This window comes from Engraulis encrasicolus, chromosome 18, assembly GCF_034702125.1.
Source record: "Engraulis encrasicolus isolate BLACKSEA-1 chromosome 18, IST_EnEncr_1.0, whole genome shotgun sequence".
NCBI lineage: Eukaryota > Metazoa > Chordata > Actinopteri > Clupeiformes > Engraulidae > Engraulis > Engraulis encrasicolus.
The window spans coordinates 50,050,371-50,062,870 of NC_085874.1; the positions used below are offsets into that span (position 1 = coordinate 50,050,371).

General features: G+C 44.0%; 1 protein-coding gene across 2 annotated transcripts in view; it reads right to left on the reverse strand.

Moving 5' to 3' along the window:
* The window catches only part of med23 (mediator complex subunit 23), a 116,043-nt gene that overhangs the window by 47,900 nt on the left and 55,643 nt on the right, over window positions 1-12,500 (reverse strand). For both annotated transcript variants that reach the window (XM_063223775.1, XM_063223774.1), the window contains exons 22-24: window positions 11,512-11,728; window positions 5,530-5,766; window positions 1,191-1,356 (exon numbers count right to left, since the gene is read on the reverse strand). In XM_063223775.1, coding sequence (XP_063079845.1) covers window positions 1,191-1,356; window positions 5,530-5,766; window positions 11,512-11,728 — 620 coding nt within the window. The remainder of the gene's footprint in view (window positions 1-1,190; window positions 1,357-5,529; window positions 5,767-11,511; window positions 11,729-12,500) is intronic.

The window sequence follows — 12,500 nt, forward strand, 5'->3', positions numbered from 1 at the left end:
AACTGTTAGCTTGGAGGTAAAATGTGCACTGCCATAACTGGAAAACGGTTGGAAGTACAGGAGAAAGGTAAGAGCCTATTATTTAACTCAAGGGGAGGGGTAAAATAAGCTTATTTCCAAAAAAGGGAGAGTATCACTTTAAAAGTTAACACGTAAAGCTTAGAAATATGACTGTTTATATAAAAAGGCCAAGTTAGAACTAACAGGGGGTGCTGTGGCCTCCTTCCCAGAGGCGCATCTTGCCACCAGGCAAGGCAGGCAGCCGCTTGGGGCCCCCAAGCCCCTAGATAGTGAATAACAGCCCACACTTTACCACAGTAGTGGCGATTTTGGTTCAAATGTTCATTCTTTTGCCCCACCTAGAATCGCCTCTGCTCCTTCCTATGCCTACATATGAACTGGGATATCTCCCTCAGCTATACCAAGAGCCATAGAATTGAAGATTGAAGATGACTGACTGAGTGAAGATGGATTAACCCCTTAATGCACACCGTACCTCCTGTGGCACACTGTAATAGACATTGAAAGTTAACTACTATAGTACTACACTACTATGACAGTTCACGGGGCCTTTAGTAATACATTACGACTTGGTCATTGCCATTCTGGTAACGGCTAATTTATAAAGCCGTGTCTTAAGGGGTTAAACATGAATGATCAGCTTTAAAGGTGCACTGTGTAGGATGGTGGTCAGAGTAGGTATTGCAACTCTGCTGCTCATTGAAACTGCACTGCCTATTGCCAAAGTCTACTGTATATTTTCATGAATACAGATCTGGAACAGAGTCCGATAATTTCTGATGCCCGTTCTAACAATAAAGCTAGTAGCATTGGCTACTAAAGGATGCCTATTACATACGTTACAACTTAAAATGTGTAATACATAAAAAAAACGTGATATCCTTCAATTGTATTTATGCCAGTGCATTGCAGGACAATCAATACCAATAAAAACATGGATCATCACATCACAGATCATTAAGACACGCACACACACAGACAGACACACAGACAGACACACACACAGACACACAGACACACACACAGACAGACACACACAGACAGACACACAGACAGACACACACACACAGACACACAGACAGACACACACAGACAGACACACACACACACACACACACACATAGACACACACACACACACACACAGACACACAGACACAGGCAGCTGACCTCTTGAGCACCACGTTGAGCAGGGCGTTGCCCACCTCCTTGCCGGGCACGGCCAGGGCCATGAGCTCCACGCAGGTGACGTGCAGAGCGTGGGCGGCGGGGTTGGGGAACTCGTTAAAGCGCCAGTCACAGTTGGGGAAGGGACCCGGGGACTTGCCTGCCATTGGTGAGGAACAGGGTTAAGAAGAACAAGAGATGTGGTGGGTACTGTACTGGGTAGGCGTGTGTGTGTGTGTGTGTGTGTGTGTGTGTGTGTGTGTGTGTCTGTGTGTGTGTATGTGTGTGTATGTGTGTGTGTGTGTGTCTGTGTGTGTGTCTGTGTGTGTGTGTGTGTGTGTGTGTCTGTGTGTGTGTGTGTGTGTGTGTGTGCCATAGGTGAGGAAAGGGTTAAGGAGACCAAGAGATGGGGGGTACTGTACTGGGTAGGCGTGTGTGTGTGTGTGTGTGTGAGAGTGTGTGTGTGTGTGTGTGTGTGTGTGTGTGTGTGTGTGTGTGTGTGTGTGTGTGTGCCACAACTATCATTTAGGGGATGGGTGTGTGACAATGTGGGTTTGTGTGTGTGTGTGTGTGTGTGTGTGTGTGGGGGGGGGGGGGGGGGGGGGGGATGGGTGTTGGGACGGACAATGGGTTTGTGTGTGTGTGTGTGTGTGTGTGTAAAGAGGCAAAAAACAGAAAAGAAGGCAGGATTAGCTGTGTGTGTGTGTGTGTGTGTGTGTGTGTGTGTGTGTGTGTGTGTGTGTGTGTGTGTGTGTGTGTGTGTGTGTGTGTGTGTGTGTGTGTGTGTGTGTGTATCTGAGTGCTACAGTGTGTGAATAAGTGTGTGTGAGCATGTGACTGAATAATGAGATGGAAGGCTGAGAGAGCGTGTCAGGGCATGTGAGGACGTCTGCGCGTCTGTGACGTCTGCGTGTTTCTGTGTGTGCGTGTGTGTGTGTGTGTGTGTTTGCTCTGTGTATGAGAGAAGAGAATAGGTGAATGTTTCAGTAAAATATGACAACTGGTATCACAGCAATTCTAGGTGTGTTAGAGGTGTGTGTGTGTGAGGTGTGTGTGTGTGTGTGTGTGTGTGTGTGTGTGTGTGTGTGTGTGTGTGTGTGTGTAGGGCACAGCAGACACGACACTACTGTGATCAACAGGAGGCTTCTTATTAACACTCATGTCACACACACCATCACTGAGCCAAACCACCTCTGTGCTTCTGTGTGAGTGTGCGTGTGTGTGTCTGTTTGTGTCCCTGTGTGTGTCCCTGTGTGTGTCCCTGTGTGTGTCCCTGTGTGTGTCCCTGTGTGTGTGTCTGTGTGTGTGTCTGTGTGTGTGTCCGTGTGTGTGTCCGTGTGTGTGTCCGTGTGTGTGTCCGTGTGTGTGTCCGTGTGTGTGTCCGTGTGTGTGTCCGTGTGTGTGTCCGTGTGTGTGTCTGTGTGTGTGTCTGTGTGTGTGTCTGTGTGTGTGTGTGTGTGTGTGTGTGTGTGTGTGTGTGTGTCTGTGTCTGTGTGTGTGTGTGCGTGCCGTAAACCACTTCACACATTCTGATTAGTGCGAAGACACACACAGATGCCCCCACATGGTGCACGTACAACAGACCTCACACAGGTGGCGACGTTTACATTAAACCGTATCCATGACGTCTTGGCTGTGGATGTACTGTCCACACGCATTAAGGGCCGTACACACACGCCGCTGCTATTTGCTAGCTTCTCGCTTGCTTGTCTACTCGCCTCTCTTTCATGGAACGTTCGCTGAAAGTTCCCGCGAGTTTAACTGCCAATGAACAGATGAGAAGTACCAAACCCTGCATTCCAATTGGTTACTCGCTTACTCGCCTCGCTCGAAGATAAGATATTTTCAACTCGGGATCCGCCCACATCGCATCGCTTGTACAGTACTCGCCTACTCGCCTGCTAGTCTCGCTGGAACACATTGACATTCTATTGACTTCATTCGCTGAGCGAGTAACTAGCAGCGACGTTTGTGTACGGCCCTTAAGACAAGTACACGGATCTACTGGTGACTCAGATAAGTTACTTGTGTTGGAAGGAAACTGTATTTTTTTTTTCTGTTAGGCCACACCAATTTAATTTGTTGGTTCTCGGATTTTTTCAGGAAAAAGTTGAAGCGAGAGGGCGAAAAAAAAAAAAAAAAAAAATTGTTGTGTGGTAATGCCACGGATGTAATAAGGGGACTGTTATGTTATACCACCTGTATATCAGCCTCACATGGACCTCCAAAGGAAGGTGCAAGACAGGCAAACACCTGGACACGGAGAAGGACAGTGTAGAAGGGAATTAAGGCAGCCAAATAGACCAGGCACAAAATTAGCTCATAGGGCAATTATTATATTAATCTGGTTTGAATAAACTGAGATGATTCAACAGTCTGAAACCGCAGTCTTCATTGAACAAGACAGCAAATACAGCATTGTGACCATATCAATGGAATTACAAGCTATACAAGTACAACTTTAGAATGTTAGACCACTTACAACAGTGACCAACAAGCACAAGTCCCAAAATCAATAAAATAAAAGACCAAAAATAATGTAATCTCACTCTTCTTTGAGTACAGAATGTGCACAAAATACTACTAGTAACAGAAAAAGTTACAGTAATTAAATTTTAACAAAACAAACAGTCCAATCTGATTCAGATTCTTGACTTTTTCTTGGCACTTCAGGGCTCCAGACTAACTTTTTGCACTGGTTGCACTGGTGCGCCTACATTTTTTTTAGGTGCACCAGCACAAAATGTATGTGCACCCAAATGTTTTCACCACCCCATACACACACGCACCTCAGCTTTAAAAAATAATAATTAAAATAATAACAATAGCAATAATAATAGCAACAACAACAATAATAATAATAATAATTATTATTATTATTATTATTATTATTATATTATTGTTGCTATATTTTAAAAGACCTGGAGCATTTCATGTGCTATAGACTAGTCTTCCAAATGTGCTCTTTATAAAAGACATGACAGTAGGCTACCTAACTAACACATCTTGACTACAAGCAGTTTGGCTGGTAGAAAAGACCAAATTAGTAGCCTTTTAGGCAGTATGTGTTTGACTAGTAAGATCAACATACCAGCCTTTTTCTGCAATAAGGCTACGCACACAGCACAAGTACAGAGTTACAATATGAAGATAGATGGATGGATGGATGGATGGATGGATGGATGGATTTTTTTTAACAAACCCTGCTAAAAATGTCATAATTTTTAAAATCATTAGGCACAAATAGCCTAGCCTATGTTTACAGTGGAATCTGAGGGTGAATTGGGTTTTGTCTATTTCCCCGTTTTTGAGCGCTCTCCCTCTGCATAATGAGTGTGGTTTCTTAGCAAGCGCTACGAACAGACACGACAGCACTAGTGCGCTCGCTCGCTCAGTCTCTCTCTCTCTCCATCTCTCTCGCTCGTGCTGTCTCGAGGTGCATGAACGATGCCTTGCCCTAGTCGCTATCTAAAAACTCTCACAGAAGTCCCGACAGACTAGCGCGTCACCTGTTGTTTGGCCAGCTCTGCACCCGTCTGCGTTTTTGTGTGGCAATGTTTAATATCCGCTCAAGCCATTTAGTTTTTCCCCGTGATTGTGACTCTCTCGTGTTTAAAATATCCTCAAGTCATTTAGCTGTTTTTACCGTGATAGTAACTCTCTCCTCCGTTGCAAAACTCGCCTGGTTGAGAACACAAAACTCGCTGGCACATGTGAACTCGGATAGTTGAGCGAAGTCGAACATTCTATTCTGAAACGTCGGGCTGCCTGTGAACGAGGAAGGGGGAGAAATTAAGCTACGGGTAACCAGGGGGGTTGCTTCCTCCAAGCGGGACCATAGTTGTTGTTTTACTTTTTTAAAACTGCTATCCCACTCCACTAAGAGCCATACTGTGTTTCACCGCTGCTACTACCCACAGGGGCTTCAACTTGCCATTGCATGTTTGTCTGTAAAACCATTTGAATGTAACGCGTTTCCTGATTCGCTAGTCGTAATCGGCTTGTTGAAAGGAGTGGTTTTATTGGTTCTCTACGTCACATGACCTCCAACTACTAAAGAGACACCTCTCCGTTCATGAAAACATGCAGTCTTCGGGTTTTTTTAAGCGATTTCATTTTTTGGGGTATTGAAACCGTTTTTTTTTTTTTTTTTCATTTTGATACAAAATACAAGCGGCGAATCCGAGAACCAACAAATTAAATTGGTGTGGCCTTACTTTTACTTTTCAGATCTCTGCCCCCACACACACACCTCAACCTGAATTAGCTTAGCCCTGCTTAGCATCTTGATCAGGGATGTCATGTGCACACTAATGTAGTAGACCAATCAAAAAAAGGATATTGTCCACCAGCCGTCCAATCAGCTTGCAGTAGTAGGTGTCGTCGGGGATCCAGGCGCTGTCCTCGCGGGGGTTCATGCCGAACTTGAGGTAGGTGTCGCTCAGGCACCAGCCCGGCGTGCGGTTGTCCTTGAGCGAGCTCATGATGGCGTGCACCAGCTTCCGCTTCAGGTTGGTGCGGTCGCGCAGGTGACGCTCGTAATAGTGGAGCGTGTTGTACAGGTACGTCACCGGACGATCTGGGGGGAGGAGAGAGAGAGAGAGAAGGAGAGAGAGAGAGAGAGAGGGAGAGGGAGAGAGAGAGGGAGATACCTTTAAAATGTCTTTAACACCTTTCAACCATCATACATTAGCACAGTACAGCCACGGCCCAGGTGACGCTCGTAGTAGTGGAGCGTGTTGTACAGGTACGTCACCGGACAATCTGGGGGGGTGGTGGTGTGGGTGTGAGAGAGCGAGAGAGAGAGAGAGAGAGAGGAGAGAGAGGGAGAGAGGGGGGGGGGGAGAGGGAGAGAGAGGGGGGAGAGAAAGACAGAGAGGGGGGGAAGAGGGAGAGAGAGGGAGAGATAGAGAGAGGGAGAGATAGAGAGAGGGAGTGAGAGGGAGGGAGAGAGGGGCAGAGAGAGACAGATAGACAGATAGAGGTAGAGAGAGGGAGGGGGTTTGAGAATCATTCTTCAGCGAGGGAAGTCAGGATACTCTTGAGATTGGTGGGCCAGGGCTTGACAGTAACTTTTTCACCCACCGGCCACTGTGGCTAGTGGTTTTCCCGAGTCACTAGCCATTCAGGTGTTCCACAACTTTTATATAGCTTTTTTTCTTTATCATGATAGTGTATGTCTAATCTCAGAAGCAAGATGAATGTTTAGCTGTCTACATGGAAATATATCAAGCAAATACAAACTGAGTTACAGAGATTTTCTTGAACTTAAATACAAACAATTCATACGGGCAGAATAGGGTACTATGATTCGCATGTCATACCAAGGAATAAGCTGCCAGCCAAATTGGCTAGTGACACTGACGGTATTGCTAGTCGCAGCCAAGTTTTACCAGCATTTGGCCAGTTTGCAGGTGCCAGTGTCAAGCCCTGTTGGTGGCGTCACGCTGGTGATACACGCAATAGTAATAATAATAATAATTGTATTTGTATAGCACTGTATCATACTGTGATACAATTATAACCTGTAGTTAGGACTTTTGCTTTCTGTGTTTCTGGTTAAACTCTGTCTGGTTAAACTCTGTCCCTGTGTGAGCTCTTGCTGTGAATTATGTGACATCTGTACCAGGAGGAGACATCTCTCCCAAGTTTGTCTCAGATGTGTTCTCCATTAAAGATGGCCTCCGTGGAAGGAGAGACAGAGAGACCAAGGATGCCATGCTAGGAACACGCTTCTCAATCTCTCTCCTTTCGCGAAAGCCAATTGTAAACCTGATCTGATTGTCATTGTCTCGTTGTTTATTAATGAGTTTTTATAACACATACAAGGCATGCAATTCAAAGTGCTTAACAAATGGGAAAAAAACATAATCGTTAGAGATGGATTTTAAAAGGAGAGGCAGAAATAGCAGGAAGGCAGAGGAAGAAGAGAAGGATGGAGATTGTAGAGTCATAAGGTCAACGTAGGTTAGGACCAGGATTCTTAGATGCGTGAGGTCCATAGTGGCTGGATCTAGCGTAAGTCATAGATAGTCACACTGAAATTGGGCGCTCAGAGATGCGGCCCCTGGTGGCATCAGGGGTGAGGAAAAATTCCCTTTTGCTAGATTCATAGTTTCATAGTAGAAGGTGGTATTTAAAAAAAAAAAAAAACTATTTATACAAGTGCGTCATTGACCAAGAGTAGCGAAAGAGAGAGAGGACGAGAGAGGACGAGAGGAGAAGAAAGAGAGGAGGCCAAAGAGAAAAAGTGCAAGAGGACAAATCAATGGCAGGAACCGACCCAGAGCCACACCTTGGAGCTTAGCATTGCCAGAATCAATAGCAAAATCCATTTGTTTGTGTGTGTGTGTGTGTGTGTGTGTGTGTGTGTGGATGTGTGTGTGTCTGTGTCACGAATAGTAAAGACTTGTTTAGTTTCTGTTGGCAGGCGAAGTATATGAAATATCGATCCAAGAAACATTATTCATCTGATGAAAATATTAGGCAACAACACGGTCCATTTCAAATCAACAACTCGTCACCGGTACATGACTCTACAGATTCCCTCTACAATGCCGATTTATTACTCACAGATCCGCAACATTATAATAATTATTAGAAATTACAGTGCCCTCCATTATTATTGGCACCCCTGGTTGAGATGTGTTTTTTAGCTTCCAATTATTATTATTTTTCTCTAACTAATATGGGACCTTAATGGAAAAAAAGACAAAAATCCAACCTTCAATACAAGTGCATTTATTCAGTGGAGAAAAAATCCCACATAAAGAAATAATTATTTGACATCAAATAATGTGTGTCACAATTATTAGCACCCCTGTTGTTAATATTTTGTACAACCCCCTTTTGCCAACAAAACAGCACCTAATCTTCTCCTATAATGTTTCACAAGATGGGAAAATACAGAAAGAGGGATCTTCAGCCATTCCTCTTTGCAGAATCTCTCTAAATCATCCAGAGACCTGGGTCCTCTCCTCTGTACTCTCCTCTTCAGCTCACCCCACAGGTTCTCAATGGGGTTGAGGTCTGGGGACTGAGATGGCCATGGGAGGAGCTTGATTTTGTGTCTGGTTAACCATTTCTGTGAAGATTTGGCCATATGTTTAGGGTCATTGTCTTGCTGAAAGACCCAGTGACGACCCATCTTCAGCTTTTTGGCAGAGGGTAACAGATTTTGATTTAAAATGTCCTGGTATTTCAAAGCATTCATGATGCCATGCACCCTAACAAGCTTCCCAGGGCCTTTGGAAGCGAAACAGCCCCACAGCATCACTGACCCACCCCCATACTTCACAGTGGGTATGAGGTGCTTTTCAGCATGGCGCATCTTTCGTGGCACGCCAGACCCACTTAGAGTGTTTGTTGCCAAAAAGCTCAATCTTGGTCTCATCTGACCAAAGCACACGGTCCCAGTTGAAGCCCCAATACCGCTGGGCGAACTCCAGACGTTTGCTTTATGATTGTGGGTGAGGAAAGGTTTTCTCCGTGCATGCCTCCCAAACAGCTTGTTGGCGTGTAGACAGCGCCTGATGGTTGATTTGGAGACTTTGTGACCCCAGGATGCTACCATTTGTTGTAATTCTGTAACAGTGAGCTTTGGAGATATTTTGATTTCTCTTACCATCCTCCTCACTGTGCGTGGTGGCAAAATAAACTTGGGTCCTCGTCCAGGCTTGTTTACCACTGTTCCAGTTGTTTTGAACTTCTTAATTATTCCTCTCACAGTAGATATGGGCAGCTGCAGTTGAGTGGCAATCTTCTTGTAGCCTCTGCCTGACCTGTGAAGGTCGACGCACATCTGCCTCACTTGTATGCTGTGTTCCTTTGTCTTTCCCATGTTTAAGAGTGGATAAGAGAAATGGCCTCGGTGTCACGTCATAGTTATACCCCAGGGAAACAGGAAGTGATGAATTACTAATTAAATGTTCCTACATACTCTGGTAAACTTTGTAAACTACTGTAGAAATGACAGAAATGCTTCAATTATATTTATTTCCGGGGAATTGTTAAGGGTGCCAATAATTGTGGAACAGGTGATTTAATGAAAAATAATTATTTTTTAGTCAGGGATTTTTTTTATTTTCCTACAATTCATTTGAGTTGAAGGCTACATTTTCCTAAAATTTTCAGTGTGACAGTATTCTTCTGCAATAAACACTGAATTTATTTTAAGGCTTTTAACACATCTCAACCAGGGGTGCCAATAATTATGGAGGGCACTGTATATGACTTAAGCTTTAATTAAGCCATTATTATTGTATGAATGTCCTGAGTTCTTTTTCCAGCGTTGTGTGTTAGACTGCACTACTCTGTATAGTGAATGTGTGTCTTTTCATATAAAAATGAACATTCTTCTAATTATTACTATTATTCATGCATTTCACACATTATTATCATTTGTATTATAATTATTCATACGCATTTCAACTGAACAATCTAAAAGGGCCAAACATTTGAATTAAGACCCTTTCCACTAGTGGTGTGGATCGGCACTGCCCTAACGATCCGATTCGATCACGATTCGGGAGGTAGCGATTCGATTCGATTCTATGCGATCCGATCCGATTCAATTCTACAATGCATTGTAATGCATTACATTTCTATTGAAAGCAAAGCAAATCTTTAATCAGTCATGATGAGGCAACACAAGTAGTCAGATACTGAGCAACAATATATTGGCTGTTTTCTGTATCAGTCTGTATCAGTCTTGCAATGTTTTGAAGTGCTTTTATTTAATTTAACATTCATTTGCTCCCGAAATATCCATGGCAGAAATTGAAACTTTAAAAATTGCTGGATCGATTCTGGAACTTGCCGGATCAATTCTGGATCGTCCATGCCCCGCATTGGATTGGATCGCCGGATCGATCATTGTTGACACCACTACTTTCCACACATATATGGATCCGTTTGGGCCATTTGTTTACAAGTAAACGAAGTTCCAGTTCCCTAAGAAGGATATTTTCAAAACAGGATCTCAATGTCCTGCACAACCACCAAAACAAATGCCTGACTGTTTCCAGCCATAGATCACACCATCAATTAATTACCTTACAGTAATTGATTAACTGATTTGGTCGAGTCGTTAAGTGGGTTCATGAAGGCTCAGCCTTGTTTACTTTTCACGTTCGCCGAGGTGGTTGAGCAGGAAGCGCACATTGCCAAAGTAAAGCACTTTTTAAACTCTTTCCAAATAGTTTTAAAAGCTTTTAGGAGCATTTTTGGCAGGGTTCATAGATACATATGAAGATCACTTGATGCCGCATTGACCACTTCTTTGTATTGCAACCAATGGCTCAAGTCAGTTCGCCGTCAAGTTCAGACGGCATAATGCTACTATCAATAGGTGACAAGACGACACGCATGTAATCCTGTAGGCGGCGGTAACATCTATGAAAAAAAAAACATCACGATTTGGGATGCAAACGATTAATCGATTAATCGACTTTAATCGATCAATGTGTTAATCGATTACAAAAACATTAATCGCAATTAACCGACAATTCAACTGACAAGGGACCCAGGTGAAATGGGCATGTGAAGAGTGTGTGTGAAGAGGGGTGTGAATAGTGGGAATATTTATATCACCTTTGGATTAAAGAATTGAAATAGAATTAATTTAAATGTGGTATTTTATCTCAATTTCAAATTTTAATTTTTAGATTTAGTAGTTTTTTCCGAGAAACATTGAGATTTCTAGGGGAAAACACCGCTTATCAATTAATCTTAAGTCGATTGATAAGGCTATCAACTAATGATTAATGAATTAACCTCTAATTTGCATCCCTAATCACGATACCAACCCAAGATGGCGGTGCCCAGGTTTGGGCCACATCAAATACAGAATCTTATTGATTAACCCCTTTGCGCAGAGCTTATGTTATAACTTTACTGTCCACAAAATTGTCTTAATTTGTTACTTAAACCTCTCGGAGGTCAGTAATGTCATAGCAATGTTGTCATGATGATGTAGTGGAGCCATTTCAGTAATGAGTGAACTAGGCTAGCGTGCGCAAGGAGGCTAGTTGATGCAGTTACCGTGGAACTTGTACAGTCCTCCGAGGTGGTCAAGGAGCGTCTCCAGGGACTTGGAGACAGGCAGCAACTTAACTACCATAGTTTATTATAACAGTAGTAACGTGGTTGATGTGGGTGATGTGGTTACCGTACGTACCGTGGAACTTGTATAGTCCTCCGAGGTGGTCTAGGAGCAGGGTCTCCAGGGACTTGGCGACGGGCAGCAAGCAACTTAACTACCATAGTACTAGTTTTATAACAGCAGTAACGTGGTTGATGTGGGTGATGTGGTTACCGTACGTACCGTGGAACTTGTAGAGTCCTCCGAGGTGGTCGAGCAGGGTCTCCAGGGACTTGGAGACAGGCAGCAGCTCCAGGAAGCGGTGGATGACGATGTCGAAGACGGGCAGGAAGCGCAGGCACACGTTGCCAAAGTAGATGGGCAGGTAGTGCGGCTGCAGCGGCATGGGGGGGCTCACCTGCTCCGCAAGGCCCTCGAAGTACAACTTCTCCGGATATTTCTAGACAACACACATAACAGACACAATCACACGAACAGGGTTAGACACACATACGCACACACACACACACACACACACACACACACACACACACACACACACACACACACACACACACACACACACACACACACACACACACACACACACACACATACGCACACACACACACACACACCAGGGGTGGAACTTAATTTCTTTCCCCACCAGTCACTGTGGCAGCTAGATTTTAAAATCTACCAGTCATTAGCCATTTTTACCAGTAAAAGTGACTGGTGGGTTGAAGAATTTACCAGTCACCACTGAAATTTACCCGTCATTGGCTGGTGAACGGGTGCTTATTTCCATCCCTGACACACACGCACGCACGCATATACAAACGCACAGTGAAACAGCAACCCAACATAGATTGTCTAGCCAGAGATTTACATTAAAAGTACCCTATTGTGGAGCATTTAGGCATACCTGTGTATAAAGAGCAATACTACCAACGAGTTGTACAGAAGCCTTGTTGTGTCTTTAAAGTGATACTGTCCCATTTTTGGAAATGAGCTTATTTTACACCTTCCCTTGAGATAAATCATAGAGTTTGACCGTTCTCCTGTACTTTCAATCGTTCTCTGGGCACAGCAGTGCAATTTTTTCCTCCAAGCTAGCAGCTAACATTGAGTCCTATGAGACCAGTTAGCCGCCAGCTCTCATAGGACTCAATGTTACCGGTAACTGCTAGCATGGAGTTAAAATTTGCACTGCCATACTCAGAGAACGGTTG